General features: G+C 43.4%; 2 protein-coding genes across 8 annotated transcripts; one reads left to right on the forward strand and one right to left on the reverse strand.

The window, feature by feature from the left end:
* Window positions 1-1,491: 1,491 nt before the first annotated feature.
* Window positions 1,492-25,367, forward strand: LOC124309241 (cytosolic carboxypeptidase 1-like). 6 transcript variants are annotated; one of them, XM_046772680.1, is made up of 18 exons: window positions 1,492-2,337; window positions 2,894-3,042; window positions 4,368-4,450; window positions 6,307-6,418; window positions 6,509-6,651; window positions 6,730-6,874; window positions 6,975-7,106; window positions 7,203-7,346; window positions 7,427-7,598; window positions 7,738-7,986; window positions 8,115-8,676; window positions 8,871-9,383; window positions 9,455-9,633; window positions 21,838-22,090; window positions 22,154-22,278; window positions 22,394-22,546; window positions 22,812-22,961; window positions 24,471-25,367. In XM_046772680.1, the coding sequence occupies exons 1-17, from the start codon at window positions 2,237-2,239 to the stop codon at window positions 22,921-22,923; spliced, it is 3,327 nt and encodes a 1,108-aa protein (XP_046628636.1). In that variant the 5' UTR covers window positions 1,492-2,236; the 3' UTR covers window positions 22,924-22,961; window positions 24,471-25,367. The 6 variants fall into 6 exon arrangements, 5 of the variants coding, with proteins under 5 accessions (XP_046628636.1, XP_046628638.1, XP_046628637.1 ...); XM_046772682.1 differs by having other exon boundaries at window positions 1,492-2,333; window positions 2,897-3,042; XM_046772681.1 differs by lacking the exon at window positions 22,812-22,961.
* LOC124309242 (C-type lectin 37Da) lies at window positions 9,914-15,352 on the reverse strand. 2 transcript variants are annotated; one of them, XM_046772685.1, is made up of 4 exons: window positions 15,195-15,352; window positions 12,168-12,525; window positions 11,881-12,036; window positions 9,914-11,541 (listed from the first exon to the last, which is right to left on the reverse strand). In XM_046772685.1, the coding sequence occupies exons 1-4, from the start codon at window positions 15,241-15,243 to the stop codon at window positions 10,890-10,892; spliced, it is 1,215 nt and encodes a 404-aa protein (XP_046628641.1). In that variant the 5' UTR covers window positions 15,244-15,352; the 3' UTR covers window positions 9,914-10,889. The 2 variants fall into 2 exon arrangements, with proteins under 2 accessions (XP_046628641.1, XP_046628642.1); XM_046772686.1 differs by having other exon boundaries at window positions 11,478-11,541; window positions 11,874-12,036.
* Window positions 25,368-25,385: the final 18 nt, after the last annotated feature.

The raw sequence follows: 25,385 nt of genomic DNA on the forward strand, positions 1-25,385 counted from the left end.
TCGCATACCTCGTATTCCGCTGACGAGCTCAAACGCTTTCTTCGTCGATTAATTAAGCTGGACTCGAATGACTGGTTCAAGACGTCGAGTTTGTAGCCCGACCCTATTAGAACCTGATTCGGTTGTAAATTTTGCCACTGTGGTTTGAGCGTAGTCTCGATACAACGGCGATCTTTGGAAGTTGATGACAGAACTTGACATTCTTATCCAGGAGTAAACAACGTAATGCAAACGATAATGGTCTAAATTAGATGCCGAAATTGGGTGGCTGGCGAATCTCTGCCTGTGTTCGCAGGCTCTAGCTGTGGCTTTCCTCAAGGTAGAGTGAAAGTAGTTTGTACACGACTTGAGTTGAATTAACCTAAGCATATGCGCTCGTTTTGAATAATTTTCGACACTCCGCGGTACGGCTGACCATTAATCTATCTTCAGTCAAAGTATTTCCCAGTTCTGTAAATCGGGGACAAAAAAAAACTCGGACGTTTTTTTTAATGTTTTATTTCCAAATATTGACACGGCTTTTAGACAAAATACGAACCTAGAATTGTTATTCGTTTGAAAGAACCGCTAAATTTCAATCAATACTCGACGCTCGACTGCCTTCGGGTATGTTCGGCCAAGTTCGCTTCTTCTTCGCGTCAATTTATCCACCCTGCGCGTTGATCATCAACAAGTGCCAGGTGGCAGGTACCCTTTGTCTGCGAGTTCGCAATTTATTCGACTGTTGTACGAATTTTCAAGCCTATACATTCTTATCGACACGTGTGTGATAATCATCGAATTTTTCGTTTATGCGAATCAGTGCGGATAAAATTGCAAGATCGTTGATGCGCTTTACAATTGGTGTTTGGACCGTGTTGAACCGTTCCTGCAGAGACGAAACAATTATTCAAAACAATAAATTACCAGAATAATCATTCATTCTGCGAATACTGTTTGCAACGTTAAGATCTTGCTTGTAATTCTTCTCAGTCGGTTTGTATTTATTTGAGATCTGAGAAGCAGAAGGAGGACACTTGGGTACTAACAAAAGTGTTAACTATACTTCCGACAAGTTTTTTTTCCATACTTCAACGTTAAGTACGCACTGATGTTTGTTGCGTCAATAGTGATGTTGTGGTGATGCAGACATATTAGTTTCGTTTCCACAGTAAATAGTCCACCTGCCAAATATTTCGTAAAAACTTCCACCTGTCGTTGAGATGTGAAAAATAATTATGCACGACAGTCCGAATTTATTCGAGTTGATATACGGAGTAATCCAACCGCGGCGTACTCAAACTCAAATTACCTAAATCCAAAAGCCTGCCAGTGCCAACTTATTAATAATATCAGATATAGCGTTATTCGAATTATTAGACATCGATGTTTGATCGCTGATTTTCTTTACAGTACGGCATTCACAGCTTTTCTTTTTTTTTTTAATCATCAATGAAATTCCGAATGACTTTGTACTTCGTCACGGTTAATCCGCGTTGCGTTATTCACGGACGACAGACGAACTACATTCTTTGCGTACTTATGAATGCACATGTTGCTCGGGAAAGTGATAATTTTTCGAAAGACGCGTTCTAATAATAGGCACACCGCCGGTCGCGTGTGCAGTTGGGATTTAAACATAGTTTTGGCAGCACAAAACGTCAAACCGCCTCTGACCGAGGAGGCGCGAGGTCGCCGTGTGATTCCCTTGCTCGCTTACCTCCCGGATAAAAACATCCGCGTTGCCGTTTTATTGGCTTATCGGACTCGACGTAATCGAAGCACGGAATAGATAGAAAGTCAAAATAATGACGATAATAATGGCACTGCGATACGTATGCACTTCCGTATCATCGGTACTCTTTTAACGTCGCATTTACCCACAACAAGCAAACTCTTTTTAATTCAATCGACTACTTCCAGATTTTTTACTGTGATCGGTTAGCAGTACCATTAGAATCACCAACCGTACGTCTCTTGTCTTCTTTTATGCCACCGGACTGTTTGCCTTTCGCAAGGTGGTTCTCCCGAATGTATTCTTAGACGATGTATAAACTAGATCGTTGAGAAATGCGAACTTTCCGTGAAAGAAGTCAGTCCGACTAGCCACTTTATTGTCTGTTCGACGTATTCCTGTCTGTTGAACAATTGGCCGATACGCGTCAAGATAAGTTCATTGTACTCGGTCAACGATATTTTACAAGTACGTGAAATTGCTCGAAAATATTGCGGTTTAGTTGAGTGACTCGGATGTGAAATGAAGGAAACTTGCGGCAAAGGGCCTGCGGAGATTAAAGAAAATCAACAGCCCATGGAGTTCGTGGAGTTTCTCGAAGACGCCGAAGAACCCGAAGATGAGTAAATATCCGATTGAAGGATCAAATTAATTTAATATAATGAAATAAACCTTAAGGTCGGGAGTGCATTTGTCATTAGGAGCCTTGCTGGTTTTTATTTCGATTTATTTTACAAAGCCCATGATTATTTCGAGTCAAATTTTTATACATCGTCTTGGTGGTCAAAGTTTGAGTAGAATCGACCCAGATGAACAATTTTACTCTAACAGTCACGATGATCACAGAATATCTCATAATCATTACGCTTATGGGGAATAGTTTGCCGCGATTCGTAGGTGATGCACGTCACGTCAATTCACGTACCTTTATATTAAAACGATGAGGTCAATTTTGGCAAATAGCCAAGGACCTTTCATTGATGTTTATTCTGCGTATAGCCATTAATGCTTCTCTAGTGGTACGATCCGCTTTGCCTAGTAAACTTGGATGAAAAATTATTATTACTTGTTCGCCTGGCTCAGAGTTTGTCAAGATTTTTTGTTGGGTGGAAATCTCGTCTCAATTTATAGCGTCAATTCACAAGTATACCGAGAATGACCACGTTTCTCTTTTTCTAGCACGATGACAGCCAGCAACAAGGCGATGGACGAAGCTGTAAACGATGCGCTTATAGAAAAATTAAGAATTTGTGCGTTCAAGCCGCAGGAAAGTACGGAAACTGTTCGATCGGTGGCTGCCAAGTTACACGCACAACTCACATCTTCGGGTATAAATTAACATTTTTAAAAAGAAATTAGCGTCCGTCTGCACCGTTGTTTACGATGGTTACGATTCACATTATTTCACTGGGGTGAGATTTCTCTTTTCAAAAGAGATACAAAATTCGTCTCGAGTGATTTTGAATCTAGCATATAAAGACGTTTGCACGATCTGTTAGACGCGGGGCTGAATTAATTACCAATTCTCATGAACCTTGACTCGCTGCGGTGGTAATAAGCTACAAAGATTTGTTCAATTCGTTGTTACTGCCGCATAGCGTGCCAAAGAAAAGTTTTAAGCATGCCTTCCTTATCTCGTTGCCTACCGACCCGACTTCTTAAAGCGCACCAAACTGATGCCAGAAATTAGATGTAGTGCGGCACTAGAAAGTTTTTCATTTCCTCTTCCGCAGCCAATTCCAATTCATCTCGTTTTCTTCCTTTTCATCATTTTGTTTATTATTATTATTTTTTTTTTTTTTTTTTCATTCACGCCAATTGGATATATGTGTAATGGATTCGTTGTCTGTCACTGATCTTCTCCTTGGCTCAACGACAAGTCGGTGAAATGGGCCACTTTTTTCCTCCAAATGATCACTCCTATCGGGAAATCTGAAATTATTTTTAAAAATCAGTCCTCGTCAGAGAAACTCCCATGTTTTTGTTGTTACGCAACTATTTTGTAATCACGACGGATTATATCCTGGCAAAAATCCAGAAATCCATGAGTCTGGCAGTGTGTCAGGTTGTTGCTAAAATTGGTTGTTGCCAAGTAGCAATTTCATATTAAATTTATACCTCTTGTACACGGTATTTTGCACAATTTGCGAACAAGCGTTCGTACTCGCTGTCGTAATTAGAAATTAATCTCACTATTTCCGCACGTGTACGAAAACCTTGCTGAGAGAAAAAAAAAAAAAATCCCTGCCTTATTTGCATTATCTGGGAAGATATTAGACGATGATGGGGTTTTGGCCGCAGTTTCGTTGTTAGACATTCGTGCAATATTGGTTTCAATTGAATTAACCAGTGTTGAAAATAGATCATTTTGATTTCCAAAGTGTCGGAGAAGTTCGATTACCTGTCACCACGTGACCTGTACTACCCGCGCATGATATACTATATTCCGTGCGTCGATGCTTTGACCTAGATTTGCTTCACTCTAACCTGAAATCGTTGATTACCAATTTGTCTTTTACTGACCGACTTTTTTGAGGGAGCTAGGTATTTTTATCACCGGTAAAAAAACTTCTCAATACTCGCCAAATTTTGGCAACAATGTTAAGTCTGTCTTAGTTTGCGATGATCCATTGTTTGTAAAAAACATCCACAGAGCGCCGTACCAGAGAACGAACCTTGGAAAAACTGTGGCGAAAAAATTCCAACACAATCGAGATACTTGTGAAGATTTTGGAGGTAACATACATTTTCTATAAATTGACGTTTTCCTTTTTTTTTTTAATAAAATTTCAAACGGTGCAATACCCTTGGAAATACCAAACAGGTTGCACAGTTTGTAGGCGACATTCCCAGCAACAATCTATCGCCATAAAAATACAATTTAGATACCGTCGCGTCGTCTAAGGGCCATAAAACGATAATTTCAAATACGTTCGGATACGTATACCTACCAACGTTCGGCGCTGTGATATTGAGGCCAGACGCAAAAACCGTTCGTCGATTCAAGCCTCTCGCGTTATAATATCATCGGTCAGCGAACTAGAGTTAGATCGGTGCACTAGAAACAGTTCACTCTGAAAATATATCGATTCTCGTCTCTGGACTGAGAACATCACTTTCGATATCAATTTTCCCAAACCCCTACCTGAACAGACTCAAACTACACCATAGAATAATTTGTCTTGGGTATTGGAGTCTCGTGCGTGGGTAGAGATATATATATACAAGAGCGCACTGAACTCTCTCCGTCTAAAAATAAATGGCTCTCGCATATGCTTTTGGCAAAGATTGATTTCATTTGAGCTTTCAACTACGAGAAAGGTACTTATACTTCTAGACAATTTTCCCCATGCAGTTTGAGGTGAAATTTATGAAATTTGCAATTCGTGGCAGATGCCAATTATTTCTCGCAGTTTTGAATCGAAGCGATCATAAGAGAGAGAGAGAATAAAAGAAAAATATCCAGAAAAAATTGAGAAATCAACCAAATAGAATGATATTTACAAAATACTCCGACGGTATAAAATTTCACCTATTATTAAATATTCTTAATTCTATAATTTGATTAATCTCTCTATCATAAAAAAAAAAAAAAAAAAAAAAAAACAATTGCCGCCACTTGCAGCTATCCAAACGTTGAAAAAGTACTGTTTCACTTTATGTGGGGAAGGGGACAAATAGTGAGGAGCTTCATTTTTCTTTTTTTATATGAGAAAAACCCTTGCTAGAATTTTGAAAATATTCAATTTTACACTTTGGAATTGTTTATAATAATTCTGATCCAATTTCGATCTCTTACATTCCAAAAAAAAGGAAATCACACAGTTTGCGTCGTCAGTAACAGACGTCGGAATGTTTCTTGTGACGGATAATATGAGGTAACATATGTACCTAGTAAAAATTAGATTATATCGGCGCGGTGCGTCTCTGGGAAAGTTGTTTCCGCGGAAATGGATATTACTTGACCCTAGAAGAACTTTCGCAAAAAAATTTTTTGGCCCCTGTGATTCTTTATTAAAAAACAAAGAAAATGAGATCCTACAGGACCTTAACGATATAATGCACCCTAGAGATGAAATTTAAAAGATTGGGGCGTTTTTTCACCCCCCTTTACCGGAATGGATAAGAGAAAAAAAAAATAACGTTACCGTTCTAGGGTTAATTCTGTACATCCTAGGCTGGTGAAAACCTTGGAGACCATTGCCGCCCGCCAAACAAACGTGCGTTCGATAAAAACCGGTACAGTGGTATGGGTACAGTTTCATGCAGCAGTTTGTCAGCAGCGGTATGCACGACATGCGACACGTGTCCGCGGCCAATAATAGAAGTTTTACGTTATCCGATAGTCGGAGGAGATCCCCGGGGATACAAAATTGATGCCAAACTTACCAATCTTCCAAGTACCTATCTCAAATATCCGTCCATTTAATTTCGACAAAATTCTAAAAATCGCTTCAACGTTACACGATGACGGTGCAACGTGCGCGTCGTTTAGCTTGCCTATGGCGAAGGCGCGAAGGAAGAGAGCGAGTCATTTATGATTTTAGTCTTGTTTCAAGAGCCTTCCCCCGTTCCTCTCGTTATTTTTCCAGAGCTGCAAGGACAACGTGGCAAACTGCAGCGTCGCTGGTATTCTCCACGAATGTATATCCCCGAGAATCGGAAAGGCCAAGTCGAGCGGGTCGAAGAATCGTAGTGCAATAAGTAAGGGAAACGCAACTGCTGCTGATAAATCAACGTAGCGGATTTTGACAGGTGTTGAGTCTAACGCGTTTCTGCCTACCTGTGTTTCAGGGAATAACAGCAGGTTGGCTATTTCCCAGCTGATAAACTTGGGTGGTACCCAAGTTCTGATACGCTTACTGAACGCCCTGCAACACAGAGAGACGATAATGACCGAGGTTCTCGTACAGGAGCTTCTGCGGATACTAGGACAGGTATTAAAGCTTTCAAGCAGCGTATCACGAGTTTGTGTCGTCACGAAAAGACTTGTGATTGCGTCTGTCGTTATTTAGGTTGCTCAAAAAGATCAAAAATTCTCGACAAAAGTGAAGATGCTCAATTCGACGAAAATGTTTCACTCGTTGTTGAAAGTAAACTACAACAACAGCCGAACTCTGTTCCCTTTATTACTGATGATCAAAAGTCTGGCTAAGAACTGTAAGTTTGAGATGATTTGCTCCCGATTAAAATAATACATTTTTCTCGGGTGACGTAGCAAGACGATCAAATCTACCAAACGTCTTTCTGTTACTTTCAGCATTTTCCCTTCAGATATTGGTGAAAGATGGGATCGTCCCTACTTTGGAGAAAACGTTTGTCTGCGTCGGCTACTCTCCTCATTTAAAACTGAGAACATTGCTAGAGTGTTTCAAATATTTTACGGTCAGCAGTACGTGAATGATGTAGCAAAATATCGTGATCTCGACTATCAAATTGTGTCGATGCTTGTTCGATTTTCACCCACAGGCTTCAATAAATTTTTCAGAACTCTGCTGTACAAAGTTCGTCAAGATAGGTTTGGTCCACCTTTTAATGCGGCTCTTCGACAGGTGGGAGAGGTTCGATGGGCCAATTCGGCTGAAAATTTCCAACTACTGTCTGAACACACTGCAGCATCTCTGCGTAATAAGTAAGAACAATTTTCCACTGTTACTTGTCTCTCGTATCCACTTGTCGATTGATCTACACCTTTCGCTCGTGTTGATTTAGAGTCGGGGAGGAAGGCAATAAAGTCAAACGGTGGGCTACGACTTCTTTATAGCTTCTGCACAAATTGTCCCGAAGAGAAATCTTACGATTGCCTATTGTCACGCGTTTGTGGCATAATAAATCAGTGCCTCGAGAAGAAGGAACTACCGGTGCCTGAAATGTCACCTGTCAGGTAATCCTGAGCCAAACGATGCGTATCTTACGCCTCGGCTACTTCTTCATTTTTTCGTCGTCGTAGATGAGAATTGAAAAAATTCTTCACCTCGCATTTTCTTATCGAAATTTGCATTTTTTTCTTCCGTGGACAATAGATTCATTTTACCAGAAATAACTGCGAGGCTGACAAACAGTACGGAAAGCGGAAGCGATGCTGACAGTCAGGTTAACAGCGTGGCGTCTCTTGGGAGGGTATACAGCGACGTGGACTCGTGTGACGATGAGGAAAGTGATAACTCTCCACAAACCAAACAGAGTACCCTTCGTACCGGCAATGATATCGATGAAAATAAATTCTTCTCCGGGGTCGTAAATTTCCAAAGATCGGAGGAAGATCTTCTTGCGTAAGCGATAAAATTACGAACTATAAAATAGGGCAAATACGATGGGAACAACAATGAAATAAATAAGTAAATAAATAATAGAACAAAAATGCGACTTGCCCGGTGCCGAAATTCGTGTTCCGTTGTAGGTACAACTGTTTCTTTCGAGAACTTGGCACTCTTCAAAATCAATTATCCACAAGAAACAAACTGGATAAATCTAAAACGACGTGCGTCGACGGTTTTGCCAAAGTTAGCAAGACCGGTGCCAATGTCCAGGGTCACGCCAGTGGCAAAGGTTTGCGAACATTTGCAGACTTGTCGTCGCATATGACAGACCAACACGCCTACTGCGTGGTAGCCAGCACGGTAAAGAGCGTGATAAGCTTTGTCAAAGTTGCCTATCCAGATTTAGTCGGAGGCGAGGGTCTTGGCAAAGCGGCCCCGCTTAACAACAAGGATCGCAAGGTGTGTAGATCGAAACTGCTGACGTGCGTCGATCGGGGACTTCATCCGGCGGCATTGATGCAAGAAACTGCCTACGATCTCGATCAATTGGCTGCGAACTTCTCGTCGCAAGAGGACCGGGGATCGTCTCAGCGTCTCCTCTGTAACTGGGATGAGAAAATAATCGGGAAGCGGAGCAGCGACTCGAAGCGGTTGCAGTTCGAGTCGCGGTTCGAAAGCGGAAATCTGAGAAAAGCTGTGCAGGTGAATATTAGTTACGCCATCTTTGGAAACAGAGTGGAGCGAGGTGGTGGTTCATACAGCTTGTGAGATATGTCGGCGTTGGACGGTATCGACAATCAACCGTCAGAGTTGGCTTGCTTCAACCTATCCCCGCTCCCCTCATGTTTCTCGTAACAAAAACACCCGACGAGTTATAATTATTTTCATGACTGCAGATAAGCCCTCGCGAATACGACCTCATATTGACACCGGATGTGAACAGCGGGTCAAGGCATCAGTGGTTTTATTTCGAGGTTTCGAACATGGAGGGAAACTCTCCGTACACCTTCAATATAATAAATTGCGAGAAAGCTAATTCGCAGTTCAATTTTGGAATGAAGCCAATACTGTTCAGTGTGAGAGAAGCGCAACTTGGGAGGCCCGGGTGGGTAAGAACCGGTTCCGATATTTGCTACTACAGGAATTGCTATCAGAGGCCTACCAAGGAGAAGAACTACTTGACGACGTCCTTCACCGTCACCTTCCCCCACGCCTACGACGTTTGCTACCTGGCTTACCATTTTCCTTACACCTACAGCCAGATGATGGCCAACATTTGGAAGTGGTCGAAGAACCTCTCGCCGTCGGGTATTTATTTTCGCGCGGAGCCACTCTGTAATACCCTGAACGATAACGAGAATCCCGTGTTAACCATCACCGCGCCGGAGTCGAAGAGTAATCCCATACAGGCGAGTCTGACCATCCGACGCACCGAATACGGGATAATTTCTAGTAGGGTTAATTTAGAATCGATTTTCAGAACCGGAAAATCATATTCCTCACGTCGAGAGTGCATCCGGGTGAGAGCAACGCCTCGTGGGTGATGCACGGTACCCTCGTAGCGCTTTTGGCCAGCTCAACTTACGCTAGCAGCTTGAGGGATGATTACGTGTTTAAAGTTGTTCCGATGTTGAATAGCGAGGGTGTTATCAACGGTTGGTAAGTCTGCAACCAACTTCAGCCAATCGACGCAGATGTTTCGAACACTTGCTTCGGTTCTTTTTTGCGGTAAATATCACCGTGTTGTGAATGATGACATTCGTAAGACGAACGAAAATTACTTTCTGTTCGTAATGCCATTATCGTGATGCGGATCTGATGAATTTTACGGCAATAAGTTTTACTGCCATAAGTCGATATATTTGAACATCGCTGCGAAATGGAATTTATTGAGAAAAACATGACGACAAACGGTTAGGCAATCATCTGTTGAGGTTTCATAAAAATGTAGTAATACCTTTATTGATTTACAGTCATACAAAATTCTCATTCGCAACATTATAGGTACAGTATAATTATGAATAAACGTATACAATTTAAGAAGAGTTTTCTTAGAGGCTAAGGTAATTTTGACTAATCGAACTGTCTGTGTCAATGAATTGATACGTTCGGATGACAGAAACGTTTTTGTCGCATCGATCAAGCTTGAAAACTTGTACAGGGAATCTCCGGCGAAAGGGCAAACGTAAAAGTTGTGCGCGTGTGGCTCGGAGGCTGCCCTCTCACCAGAGATTCCTCGTATAATATAAAACTATATTTGAAAATATTCTCTCAAGCGATTGGAAACGTTCCGCCTTGCAAACGTATCTCAATCGATGAATAAACGACACGTGAGAGCGGTTACAATCGCAAGTGTTTCAGGCACCCGTTGACCAACACCAAAACTAATTACCGTAAGTGTAATTATAATTACTCGTCACTACGCCATAGCTGAGAATGATTTGATTCCAATGCCGTAGATCCCAGGTGAATTTAATGTATTTCATACGGTTTGTCTGTTCTTTCGTTTTCATTTTTCATTCATTCGTTCACCTCCCGTGACTATCGATCGTGTGACACATACGAGGATGTGCGATGGTAGTAGAATAGGTTGAAAAACAAACTTGAATTAGGAAAAGTACGGAAATAAGGAAACAATGAAAATAAAATGTGTCATCGCATCTGCGAGTATCGCGAACCTTACGTTCCAAACCGGATCCGCCTACGAATCAACAGCATTTCGATAGTAATAAGTGAAAACCCAAAGACAAATGACAAACGGATTATAAGCACTTTCCCGGATACAATGTATACACTGCCAGTAAAATCCTTGAACATTTTTAGTTCGTTTCACTTTGACTTCCTTCGCACTTAAAATCTATGTAATAAAACGGTCGACGATTCAAATTTTTTCAAGTCTTAATCTAGGCATACAATTAATTGGACGGAGGGTCTAGTACCTTGCCATTCGAGCGTACCTTGATATTGTACCTGTACCCTGGTTCCGCTTCCGGCAAAATGGTGCTCGAGTCGTCGTCCAGCTGTTTGAGGGGCGCACCGGGCTCGTCTTGGATCGGCTGATCGTTGACGTAGTCCTGCTGGGAGTTGTCGTAGGGGCCGATGGTGCGCGCGTCCTCCAGCGCGTTGTTCGGCAGCTCGGTTTCCGCGACCTCGTAGTCCTCGGAGTTTTCTGCCTGCGCCGAAGCCGGACGGACCTCACGGGTTTCGAGGCCGTCGAATGCAGGGTCTTTTCTAGTAGCGAACAAGCTGGCGATATCTGGGATGTGGTCAGGCCCGGTGTGTTTCTCGGCGCTGGCCATATCCTCATCATCCTCCTCCCCCTGATCCTCGACGATGTCGCTTTTCGAAATTGTCTCCGAGGTCTCGGTGTTGGGGTCGAAGTCGGACGTGGAAGCGGAAGCGGGAACAGCCGTTACCAGTCTATTAACGATAGGATCTTCGGACACCTTCTCTTCTGATTCAGTGTCCGATGTTGAAGCGTTTTCCTCCGTGATTGCTTTGTCTTCGATTTTATCTTCCACGGCTGCTGGCGCGGCAGTTGTGGTCGTCGTGTACGGCCGGCGATTTCTGCAATACGAAACAGGTGCAAATCGTTGATTCGATTCTCGTCCGGTCGCTAATCACTCAAAGCTTTCATTTATTAGTACAATCAGAGCTTCAACCCGCGTGTTAAACTACCCTTGCGTGCACATATCACCACAGTATCACCGTAGAAAGAAATCGTATTACGAATATGTTCAACTAATTCTGAGGGGTTGACTTAATGAAAGTTGGCAAGTAGATAGTTGCAGATTACATGGCATTCTTGCTGGTTGACTCCCTTTCAGGTTGCGCTAAAGAGATCGGCCGCGTTTCTCTACGTGAGAGGTTGTTTTTGCGTATCTAAATACATGTCTCACCTCTTACCCCTGTGTCGCCGAGACTGGAATGCTGCCGTAGTTGTAGTAGTAGCATCTCGTTTGTTCGCATATGAAATCCTTGAAGAGGGTGCAGTCCTCGGTTACCCATTCCAACGTCGGCGCCTTCATAACGACGCACAAATCGGCACTTCCGTTCTCACCGCTAAACATTTGAGACAAGTTTTTTTCCTCAAATTATTTTACAACTATCTCTTGGACTTTGTTCGTTCACAAAACAAGTGCTTTTCTCTTTCAGAGGAAAAAAGCGTTTGCTCGCGTGCGTTTTTATCTTACCTTTCCCTCGCTATTCTTTGAGGCTCTGTTCCTCGAGGCACGTAGGTCTCGCTGCGTCCCGGAAGTTTTCGCATGTAATCAAAGGTCGAATTGAAGGGCAGGCCGGTGCTCATCCACAGCATCATGTCGGTTCCGAGCTTGTTGCCCGATGTCCAGAAATCAAATTTGGTGTAACCGGCGTTTTGCAAGTACTGCGTCATTGTGTCCGCCTTCTCTTTTGTTTCAAAAGAAATCAACTGAAGCCCCAACGACCGGCAGTACTGATAAGCCAAGAAGTAGTTCAGTTCAAGACTGTACGGGTTCATTCTCGACACGTAATACTGCACTCCATCGAGTTGAATGGTCGTGATCCTTTGCGCTGAAACGATAAAAAACACAAAAAAAAAAAAAAAAAAACAAATGAAATAATAATTTTTCAAAATTGAACAATAGCGAGGAATCAATTGTCCGAGTCGATCGGTACCTACTCGTTTGACTTGACGTTGGTTAATAAAGAAAGGTGAAAAGAGATCTTTCCGGGAATAGTAATTCCGTGAAACTGAAATTGTCGCCAGTTCCCATTGTACGTGTATACCGCTCGTCCCTTTTAGTTTCCTACAGCATATTTTCTTAATATATTCACGCCGCATTCATTGCTACGGGTGTGAATGACGGTTGCGCCGTGCACACACAACGCGCACGTGTTTGCTTGAAACGATCCCAGGCTATAGCTGCTGCCTGGCTACCAAAGCTGTCGTTTCGAACCGTCATCTTCGACGTGCGTGGTATGCGTACACGGGGAATCACCAGAAGAAAAATTCATCCTTACCTAACCCGTAATTAGAAATTTGAAGGGGTATTCAACTACGCAGGGTTGCAATCAATACATGAAAATCGTAGGCATTCGTTCGATGCTATCGGTATCCGGAATTACGGCTGCGGTCAGTCGGCAGAAAACTTCACTCAATTTCAACCAGATTTTCATTCAACGAGTTGAATTGAACTGCTGCAGACAGAGCGAGCGGACACTTGTACAATGTGTCCGCGTTGAATTCTTACAGTCCGTTATAAAAATTGATATTAGTCTCTTTATAACTGTATCTGAGTAACCTGCGTTCATCGATCAACCGTCGACATGAACGCGTCAACGCCACGCGCGTTACGGGTGCCATCATTTCCATCACACTTCCTAATTCAGATCGAGCTTTATAACCGTTACGTACAACTTCGTAATCGTTAATCGTGCCTGGCCTACCTTGTGTAACTCATTATTTTCAGATAGATTTATAAATGCATCGCGTACACTTCTCCTCGCTTCTACACCAGCAAAACTTTTCCTTTCCTACTCGTCGGTATACGGTATACACGTAGACACGACACTTAATTGTTCCATTGAACTTGTCGTCGGAGTTGCAGGTTATACGCCTGGCAATAACGCGCTCGTTGATGTTTCATTGACTCCAATTCGTTCTATCTCCAGTCGAGCAGCGCAGCTGGGGAACATTTTTCACAGCGGTACTTACAAATGATACGTTCATTAGGGGACTACTGTATTCACATCGACGATATTTCGAAATAAGAAATTCTCCTTATCGCGTCGATGTAAGAGAGAGAGAAAAAAAAAAATAACAACAACTGTGTAATTGAAATTAAATGTCGTCGAATGATACGTTATAGTTCACAACCGACCGTTTATTCACAGTTTCTTGACCCAAGTTTGATGTGTAAACAAGTGCAGGCAGGGAAATTTCCCGGGTAAAGGTGTTGCCTTCGAGTAGCTACCTCACCATTCCCGGCGATTCCGCTGTACACTGAAATTATACATGTACAATACGTCCGTCTGCATTGAACAAAATTCTTATCCACGGATCAAGGCACAAATTTAGTTTATGCAACCGGGCAGGGATTATTGTGCCCGTATTTCGTATATACCCGGTAAGTTGCTAGAAGAAAAAAAGTACCCCGAGGTAAAGCGGCAGGACAAAAAGTAAATGTACAAACACAAAAAGAGGGTAAGTCGAAGCGTTTGCCGAGCGCGAGTCGAAACTTCGTGCCCTCGGGGGAAGTGTTACTCTGGTCTAGAAATGCGAACAAGTTCCCAAGCGTGTAGATCGTGGAACAGGTAGAGCAGGTGGTAAATGACCTGATGACCTTGAGCCAACGTATACGTCGTGGTAGGCGCGCAAGAAATTGAACGAGGGTACGTGGGAACCGCCGTTGTACTTTTTTCTTACTTTGTCTCTTCAACTTTGAACTCTGCGGTTCGCATTTTGGTTTTAAATTTTGTCGAGCTGGAATCCAGTTGGACTTGGAAAATTTGGTAAGCTTTCATCATCGCTCGGCGGGTGCTTAGAATCGCGTTCGGCTCTTTGCAATCGACGGACCGCGTGGTCGTCAACACCCAGTTGTGCACAAGTAGGCAAGCCGCGGAACATTGAGAAATCGTATAACCAATTCAACCCGATTGCTTGTAAGCACGTATTTCCTGACCGTTTCAATACGATCGCTGCTTAATTGTACGTTCAACTAGCGTATTCTACTCATCCGCCGTAGCTTCCGAACCAGATATTAATTTCGAATTGACGTAAATCTTTCTGCATAAATAGGATTTGAATATATGCACCCATCTAGGTACAGGCGCCGTCTTTTTCTACGTTCATTTCTGTTTCTTTAGTTTCTTCTGGCAATAAAAATAAGAAGCAACGGTAGCAAATCTACAGATGATGCAATTTTTTGGTTATTTTAATCGATTCAAGAAATTCATTAATTTTACGAGCTGAGAGTATAAAAATGTTCGAAACAGTAGCAAAATTAAGCAATCGGCACGAACCAGAAGTGAGCGATAATTTTTTGTCGCGTTATGCATTCAATGAGTACCAGCAAAGTTTCAACGGGCTTGATCGTAGAAATGTTATGAAAAAATTGATTTAAGAAGAGTAAATTATCGTATATTACAAGACTTCCCGTCGTATCTCTCAGACCGATACAATAAGTGATTACTGGAAATAAGTGGGAAAAATTGAAGAGTAATTGATTATCGGTACTCACCCGAAGTGCAAGCAGCCGCGGCGATGATTAGGAAGAGGGCGATCTTCATCGTGGTTATATGTTTAATACGACTTCCGGTATAGTTCCCGAGGTAAAATTCGAGGGACGTTGGTGTCAGGGTCGCGTTGTCGAACTGGCGTAGCGCTGCGTCGACGGTCCTCTTAAGAGTCCTCCGTCGGCTCGGCCGCCACGCTCGACGTCCGTCGAGGAAGGGTGGTGGGGGTCACCCGCCGCCGATGATGATTCACGAAGCAACGCCGAGTCGGCTAGAAGATGGTCAATTCCTCCGGCCGAGGAAGAGAGCTGGGTGGATTCGCCCCGGTGTTTTTCAGGGCCGTTATTTTGCCATCGAAACGACGGTGGAACCGTGTCACGACGTGAACGCCACCGTTAGCAGCGGGGCGGTAAATTATCACGAGGGATCGGATCGCGGTGGCGTTTCACCCTCTCGGGGCGTCAAAGTCGCCTGAATAAATTGATGCCGGTGAAGCGGTCGCGATTTCTTTCCTAGAGCTGTAAGCGCTGCGGGCCTCCCGGGGTAGCTTTTACCGTGAAATTACCTCGTCGCGGATGACGGGCGCGTTTTCCAACATCTCCTCCGCTCTTCGGGCTCCGATCATCGTTCCGAAAAAGACTCGGACGACGGGACCGCAGCGATTCTCTTGTCTCGTTGTTGGTACCGAGCCGAGGAGCTCGTTACATCTACTCTGGGTGAAAATTTCATCCTCGTCGTCGTGACTCGACGACTGGTTTCGTCGAGCGCCGCCGGGCTGACGGTGAAGAAGGTACACCACGCCACGCATTCCTTAACACGCTGCGGCGGAGACCCTGCACGATATCGGGAGAAGCCTCGTGCAGACGCTCGCTTGATCTCGGATATAGCGGGGACTCCGCGGTTGACGTGTAGGCCGAAGGGGTCCAGAGGGCAGCGGGTGTGTACGCGAATAGCGAGGGGAAGAGGCAGGCGAGCCGCGGGAATGAGGAGAGCAGAGGAGAGTAGCGGAGAGGAGAGTAGCGGAGAGGAGAGGAGAGGAGAGGAGAGGAGAGGAGAGGAGAGGAGAGGAGAGGAGAGGAGAGGAGAGGAGAAGTGAGGTTTGGTAAGGTGAGGTGAGGAGAGGAGAGAAGAGGAGATGAGAAGAGAAGAGAAGAGAAGAGAAAAGCGGGCGCCCGCTAGAGAAGCAGCTTCTCAGCACACGGCGAGCTCCCGAGCATCGGGCCGTGCCGCCGTGAGTACTTTGTTTTTGCAAAATAGAGGAGCAAAAAGAAAGAAAAAATCCGCGAGGGGGTTCGATTCTTGACCAGGTCTATTTCAGGCTGCCCGCTCCTGCTGCTTCTGATACTCCTGCGCTGCTCACGGGAGCCTCGGTAAGGCGTATTCCCGAGCTCTTGGCCTTAGCCGAAGGTTGGAAAGACGGCGACTCCTCGACTCGACCTTTCCTTGGTATACGCTGGGCCCCGAGATCAACCTAGGACACGCAGTGATCCTCATTTCAAGGTTTCTCATCGAGCCTGCAGCCTACTCGCGGAGTGCGAACACGACCCTTGGACGTACGACGTTGAAAGTCGCCCAGCTCTGCTCTTTTCTACGACGTTTCATTCATTTTCTCCGCTCGTCCCAGAGCCTTCACTCTGCGAATTTATAGCGTAGGTCCATTACATTTGTCGCAGGGCGTTTACCGTTAATTATCAGAACCGATGAGAAAACATAAAGTAAAAGATAACGATAACGGTTACCTTCTACCACCCAATACCGGAGCCGGTTTTCCTAGATCTTACTTGATCCAGTTTTTTCATATCGTCTGTTGCTTCAGCCTCTAGTTTCCTCTTTGGATCATTTCCAATCTTCTACCTTGATTCGGCGAACGCTCGCTACAATCATCGTCAGGTTAATGAGATAACGTCGACAAGCTGCGTATAAACATTAGTTGCAAAATTTTACATGCTTCGCCCGCGATGAGTATCCATCGACATGACGTGCGAACAATATTTTCAAACATGCGAACCCCTCTCGAAGTAGTTGGGAACGTATCCTTCACCTTTCCGAGCCTCTTAGCTCCGTGAGAGTCTCTCCTGCGCAGGCACGCGAAGAAGAATCCCCCCTCACACCACCTCAATTAAGGACTCGAGTGGCGCGTTATGCACATGCCGCTTCACAGATATATTTAGATACTTGCCTCCTTACACTCGGCTAATACGACTATCAAAACCAGATCGTTCGTGATATCCCGCTGAGCAAATGGGGCCCGACGTACCCCTTTCGCTTTAAATCACTGTCACGTGTTAATAACACGCGAAGGGGAAACTTTCGGTGTCTATACTCACGTACACGCGGCAAAGCCGCCGTGTCAACTCGACTGACCGCCGCGTTTCATTTTATCAACAAGCCGTCATACGTACCTACACAGCCTGTAAACGTGGCATAAGATAATGATCCGCGTGTGCGTGAAACCGCGAGATATTCGTACATTGAAAAGATTGTTCAACCCCTTCGACTACCTGTATGCTCCGGTTGGTAGATTTCTTAACGCAAGGGTCGATAGTCCGCTGACGTAGATGAGAATTAGACGCAAAAACCAAGAGTCGTTCGATTATACTCCAAGGATGAGTTACGTGAGCCTTTGTCCAGCGTCATGCTGAGACGGTTCTGAGGATTTTTACAATTAGAGTTTCTTCCCTCGGCATTCTACATTGCATGAACTTGTTTCGCATGGTTAATTAAGGAGTCGTTAAAAGTTTCTACGAGTTTGCATCGGTTCTATATATAGGATAGTTTTATGTTTTGCTGCTCGATCTTTGTGTTCCACTCTTCCCCCTTCTTCGTAACCTTTTTCACAGAATACTTACGCCGGCCTCAGATCAGCTCAGCTCCGCTCGACTCCCCGAGTCTTCGTACTGGATTATAGCTTCTCGGTAGTGTAGCACATTGTTCTTGGTAGTGTGCGTGTGTCGAGCCACATGTTTGTGTGCATGCAGAGTCCTAAACTGCGACCCTGGAATAGCCAGACCCCTACATAACCAACCTGAAATGGACAAACTTTGCCACGAAACCTTTGGTCCCTTTGGCAACCCTTCTGTCTCAATAGTTTTTACTTTCATCCTTCATTTTTTGTTGCTCTTGCTTTTCTTTTTTTCTCTTTTGACGACGCATTTTCCCTCTTACTTCACTCTCGGTCCCTTTCTTGCTGGCAGCATCAGGCCAAAGAACAAAAGAATAACGTCCAACAGAAATGCCTACCTATATGGATGCATGTACTGTAATAATGCATACGTGTACGTAAAAGTTGCGGGTGGAATCCCAACTAACCGTGACAATGACGAAATTAGTCAGTGGTTAACGGAAAATGCTGCTGGAATAACAAACTCGAAGAGTTGCGCTGTTTGTAATAACGCCGGCATTTCATTTCTTCGATCTTTTTCCGTCTTATTTTACACTCTGTCGACTTTTAATCCACCCATGGTGAAAATTAGCTATCCGTTGTACCCGAGTGCCTGAAATTTTCTCGAAACAAGCAATAATATCTTGACTATGCTTCATTCCGTCCAATATTCGTTTCCACCGTGAGGCAAGTAAGCTTTGTAAAAAAAAAAAAAAAAAAAAAAAGAAAAAAACGTGTCGGTCGACGGTGCAAAAGTTCTGAAGGAGTGAGTCTCGTCTCAACAGTTGAGCTTGAACGGACCTCGTAAAAAATAGGCGGGCGGGGAGAATGTTATCCCAAAATCGTTGCGAGGGGAAACGAACATTGAGATCTGAGAGTAGTGTAAATTTACACTACGAAGCCTAAAATGAACGATGTCTTCGCATTCGAGCATTGGTCGATTTCCTTATTCTTTTCGTTTTCCTTGTTCCCTCTCCTGTGTAAAGTACACATCATTCGTTCCCCATTATCGTTCGTTTACTGGACTCGAAATGCGTGGATAATGGGATATGTAGTAACGCTTACTCAAAAATTGAATATCAAGTCAATATGAGCCTTTTGGTGTAAAAACCACCTACCTCGAGTTAAGTTCTGATTCAAAAAACACGAATGAAGTATCAATTATAAGGGAATTATAGGCGTTCCAATGAAATATTTGATAACTTCTGGCTTTGATCAACGAGTTCTATCTTGTTCCGTTACAATGAGGGCCTTAAAGTCATTGTTCTCACCATACGAATTAGTTAAATCGTTAGAAGTAGCAATAAAGAGTCAAGTCCATTATTCAAAGAATATTTACGCAGGGCCACTCGACAAACACGTTCACTTTTTTTGAAATTCCTAGACCCTGCCCTGTAACAACTAATTGGTTCGTTTACTCAAACTCTCTTAAAATAATACGTAACAAATCCAACCCCTTTCCAAAACCAAATTCGTATCTCTTCAATGTCCTTTACGTCTATTTTTCGACTAGTATTAATTCTTCACGAGTATAAGTTCACGAGAGAACAATGCCTGACGGTTCGACAACGTGCAGCGTCGCACGTACATCGTGCAGGAGTCTCAGCGCGCATGCGCACGGAAAATATTTTACAAAAATAAGTTGCGAATCATTATAAGACTCGATTTACGTCTTTTTAAATGCATGTAGAATCTGATTACGTATAGTTGAAAGTAGAAACAAATTAACTCGAGTTAGGTTGCTGTTATTGCATCCAACAGCTCATCACTGTGGGCATCCTGACGCTCGAAGCGGCTAATTCGTCATTCGAACTCTCATCCGCCGGTGTCTAGAATCTGGAAGAAAACAAAAAGTCAAATCAGTTCTAATGGTTGAATAATTATATGCCCGTTGGGGGAAGTAGAGTGAATTCTTTCGTCCCGCTTGGGTGCGATTCGTTGATTTTTGTCCAGTCAATACCGTTCGCCGGTATTCGGCAGTGTTTGGCCAGGCGTGTGCTCCGCCAGTCTTTACGCTCGTCAAAAGCTCCACGAGCGTAACTCTTCGAATCTCACACACCCGCGGGTCTCTTTTCCCGCTGCCTTCGACGAGAATTAGGGGTTTGGGTTCCCGCGCAGGTTCCCCGTTCGACTCGGGGGTATTTGTCCGGAAGGATGGCGGTGCCGGAAGGTGGACGGTTTCGACAACCAAAGGTGGGCCCGCCAAGCCATGGATGACGGATGACGCGGGACTTTCACAAAATATATCGACCAGCACCGGGCGCAACGCCGCCGATGCACGGAGATATTTAAGCGAGCAACGAACGAAGCGAGTCCTCGCGCACTCTACGAGCCTCTCTAGACGATTTCTCGGTCGGAACGGGCAGGAGACGTCTTGCCGGTCAAGGCTCCTGCCAACCGAGTCATTGACATTGGGGCGCGCGGCACGGACGAGCCGACGTCGACGCGAAAGGGCCGCTGCCTCGCCATGACGAATTTACCTACCAATTCGCTAATCGCCGAATTACAAATGCCAATCGTTATTATCGACAAAAATATTTCACCGCAATACGCAAATCAAAGTGAACCAGTGGAAATCGGGAGCGATTGTATGTCTTTGAATGTCCCCGCGCTCACGGCGTAATGGTCGAGACAACGTTTCGCCTTATAGGTATGGCTGTCACTTATTCGTACGCGTGATCGGTCGCCGATTCTTTACAATTACCGCTAAACAGATGCGCCCGACGGTAGGCGTATTTAGACTGAATTTAACATATTGAAATGAAAGAAAACAGCCCCAGATCATCCCGGCAAATTTAATGCTCGGCTATTCCTGATTGCGCGTTTCGTGCCTCGACCGAGTTAATTGATGGCTGCTTACAAGTTTGACAGGAGAGGAAATAACCTTCGAGCATTCCGAAGATAACGGGACTTTGTCGCTCGCGGCGCATTATTCGATCAAAGACAATGAACTCTGAAGGATGGACGGACGTCTATACTTCGTGTGGCAATCGCTAACGGTCGATTTTTAGATCAATTATACCAACTGACCGCTGAACAAAAAGAGAACGCTCCGATCTTAGAGTGAAAAACACATTCCCGAAAAATTCGGCAGCTGTATAGTTTCTCAAAGGCGCCTCAACACCGCGTGAACTTATCGTCGAATTTAGTTATTATGACATTTCTTCGCACTCTGGTAGATAAAATTTTCGATTACTTTCTTCGTCTCCTCTAACATATACGTATTTGTTCAATTCGTAAGACCAGGCTGTTTGAGAACCGTATCCTATTTTCTTTCCGCACGGGTCGCGTATCGTTTCCGAACGGTCGTAGAATCGATTAAAAAGAGATTCAAACTTGCGTAAGGCTACCACGTAACCTAAGCCATGCCTAGCAAACGTCAGCACAATATTCTATCCTAGTATTGGTATGCGCGACGCGGACTTGTCACTTCCTGCGGGTCGATTTCCGGCCGCCGGAAATATCCTTGCAACTACACATGAATCCTTAAACGACGCAACTGATCAGACGTCGACAAACGGCGTCTCTGATGATTTGTAACAACCGATGAACCCCCGCAATTCCATACTGACTATTAAAATCCCATGCCGTTAGTCGCCTCGCTGATTCCTGCAACGTAGGCTCCTTGTCGCCATGGTTCGCATTCTAACCCTGTAGCGTGGGTGAAAGATCAGACATAGCATGCGCGGCAGACGTATTTTTCTTCTCGACACGACCGTGGTACGATAAATACGTCGCAGCGTCGATCCTTGTTTTCATTTTTTCAGCAATCGTTACGGCTTGACAACCGAAGACTTGAACAGACGATGGAGCAATCCAAACAAAATTCTACACCCTGTCATATTCCACACCAAAGGTCTGATGGAATACTGCACCAGAGTCCTTCAGAAACCACCCCACGTATTCGTTGATTATCACGGACATTCCCGTCGGAAAAACGTATTCTTATTCGGCTGTAGTCGGTCCGGCTCGTGGAGCGCGGCTGACAGAGCCAAGCCCGACCAGCCTGTGCAGTATTTGGTAAGGTCGATGCAGCGTTGAAAATTAAGCCTTATCTTACCGATGTCGTTTATCGTTCCGCAGATGCTGCCGCATTTGATGCAGAAGATATCACCGGCCTTTGCTCTGCCTCTGTGCTCCTTCAAAGTTGAGAGAAGCAAGGAATCCACTGCCAGAGTTACGGTGTGGCGTCAATTAGGCGTTGCTAGGTCGGATATATATGTACATGTACTCGTATCATAGCGATGCGAAGACACGCTTACGCCGAATAATTTTTCGAGCTCTCTTCTTACGATTTTTGTTATACTTATACACGATTTGTAGAAGCTACACCATGGAGAGCAGCTTTTGCGGTTGCGACCAGGGTTCCCTGGCTGGTTTTCATCTCGATACCGAACATCTCCGAGATATCGGACAAGATTTTTGTCAGGCCTTGTCGATGATGAAAGACGGCGGTGACGAATGGACCGTTGACAAGTGAGTGTCCCAAGAATGAAAAAATTCTCTGCTCTCATTGACGAATGAGTGTTTGTGTTTAAACTAGAAGTGAAACAAGAATATTAAAATCAGCTAACGTGCATTTTGAGAGACGAATGGTGCGGGGATCAATTCAAACCGGAACGAGTGCTGATCGTAACCGGTGACAAACATTATTTTGTTTGACAGTATATTTTGCTGGAAATTTCCCATTTATTTTTTCTTATTTATAATCACGCCGACTCTAATATTTACTTGAACGCAGATTGGGAATGGAGTCCTGTTGTCCTCTTAAGTGCATTCTGAAAGAGTCAAAGAGGCTGCAGAAATGCATTCAGGATAAACAAGCTAAGCACCATATTTTCGGAATTTCTTAGGCCGAAAAAAATGTCGTTTCAATTGAACGAAACTCAAGGCAAGAACTTTGTTTCATTTTTCATTTTCGCCACTGCGCTGCCTCGTTACCTAACGCTTGAATCTTTGGCATCAAAACGATGCGCGTCTCGCTTCCTAACAACGTATTAACCAACGCAAAGATAAAATGTAGCAGCAACATTATCATTTCACTTGCGTATTTTGTAATTTGTGGAATTGTCTTACTCTGTTCGAATTTTCGTTCTTAATCCCGTTATGCGAAGGTCAAATTGAAGGCTGAATACGTAACAGATTGATGAATGATCAGCATCTACTACAGCAATGACTCCTACACGGGCAATCGCTGCTATGTCTTGTTCAATTCCGCGATCGTAACTTCCGGAACGCTGTTTCCGTTAGAGTTTCCGTTACCTTCTTCACTGTCACCTTACAATTTTTAATCGTAGGATTTGCAGGAGTAGGAAGTTACATTTTCACGATTTCTTGAAGTGACAATTCGATATCTACTACTGGCTGAAGGATGAGGTTATTTGGGAGAATGTAAAATAAAGGGACTACTCCGCGAAATACTGAAAAATTATTTACTTTGCGAAGTGTGTAAAAAGCTTCCCATCTCATGAGATCCGGAAAGAACGGGCTATTTTGTCTGTAGTCGAAGAAGGCATTACGGAGACATTTTATTTTGTTTTAATAATGCTGTAGTAGTGATATTGATGTTAGGAATCGCACCTGTTTGAAAGTTCCGTTTAAGCCATCAAATTAGTTTCCTATATTATTAACATAATAACGGAATTTACAAATTAAATACGTGAGCAAGTATGTGTCAATTATATGTGCATTAGGATGGTCTTTAATAGGGTTGTTTTAGAATTTGCATCCTCCCAGGGGCTCAAACGCTTTCAAATACATGCAAAGAAATTCCCTGTCAATTTGAGCTTTTCACATCAATTCTAACAATAAGATAGTCCGCTTTGCGATCGATGTATCTCATGGAAATAACATGGCAAACACTTTTTTCTCAGTATGTATTTTACTGTAAGAGTAATAATGCTTACAAAAATCTGTAACTGCGAGGTTTTAGTGGGTATTACAGTGCTGCTGTCCGAAAAAAAAAATACAGATCATCATACCAGGCAATCAAAACGAATTGCACTTCTTCTAAATAACAAAGAGTCAGATTTCGGGGGTGTGCAATTCGTCGAGATTGCCCGGTAGAATGATGTATATTTTTTCAGATAGTAGCAGTATAATACCCACTAAAAACTCGCTGTTATAGATTTTTTTGCACATTATTAATCTTACAATACAAAATTAATAATACTAATAATATTTAATAAACAACTTTTTCGATAGTTAGCAGCACCACAAATTTCGACTGAAGTAGTTGAGCAAACAAATCGTGAATAGAGCAAAAGAAAAAGGCATATGACAAGCAACTAAATTTCGAACGAAAAAAAATCAATATTTTGAAAGTGGCTGTGCTAACTTAACGGACTTCTCTAAATTCGTCTCGTTATCAAAATACAAACTATGACATTGTATTTTCCAGGCTTACCGTAGAAGTAGGTGGTGCAGACGAAGAAAGTGGCATGGTAGACGAAATCTCATCAAGTTGTCCTTCGGACGAGTCCGAGTTGGACGATTAGGTTCGCAACCCGCACCCGCATCTAATCATTCGCTGGAATTTACCAGCTGTCATTCTGTTGTTCCTATAATTTCTCACATCAAAATTTTATTGGATGGTGTAAAAAAAAAAAAAAAAAAAAAAAAAAACAAATTAGCAGCAACGAATCTAGTGAAAAGCAGTCATCCGAATGACGAATCATTGATGCAGAAAGTGCTATCGACGTTGCACGTGTGCGGAGTGAATGGTGTCGACGAGCGAGGGTTGCTCCACCGTCTTCCGGAAAACAATCTTCCAAATCCTCGTATGTTCCAGTAGATATCGCATATCTATGGGAACGGTATAGTACAAGACGAAGGGGAAAAACTGTGTGTACTTATGTACGAGTCCAATTTTGTTTCTTGTGCGTGTTTTATCCATAACACGATTGTATTTTTAACTGGCTGTACACATAGGGTATATATATCATAAATGTTGGACATGATACTGTAATCGAGTTTCAATTTGGTTTCTAGGTATTCTAAAATCTAATGTGTATAAATAATTATAGACAACCTTAATTTTTATCGAATTAAAAATATTTCAAAAAGAGGAAAATTTCATGCCGGTATTTTTTTTACATATGCAAGAAAGAATTATTTATAAACCATACTAGGGGTGAACTGACTCTGAATACCTTCAAGGCAATACGAGTTACCGGTAACTAATAATTACAATTGATAGTCTCGCAACTTTTACTTTGACTCAATTTATAATGAACTTATGCCAGTCTTTAATCGCACGTGTCGGTCTCAAGTACTTGTCATCAACTGATGTAGTGTATATATTATCGAAAAATCA

Source organism: Neodiprion virginianus, chromosome 7, assembly GCF_021901495.1.
Source record: "Neodiprion virginianus isolate iyNeoVirg1 chromosome 7, iyNeoVirg1.1, whole genome shotgun sequence".
Lineage (NCBI taxonomy): Eukaryota > Metazoa > Arthropoda > Insecta > Hymenoptera > Diprionidae > Neodiprion > Neodiprion virginianus.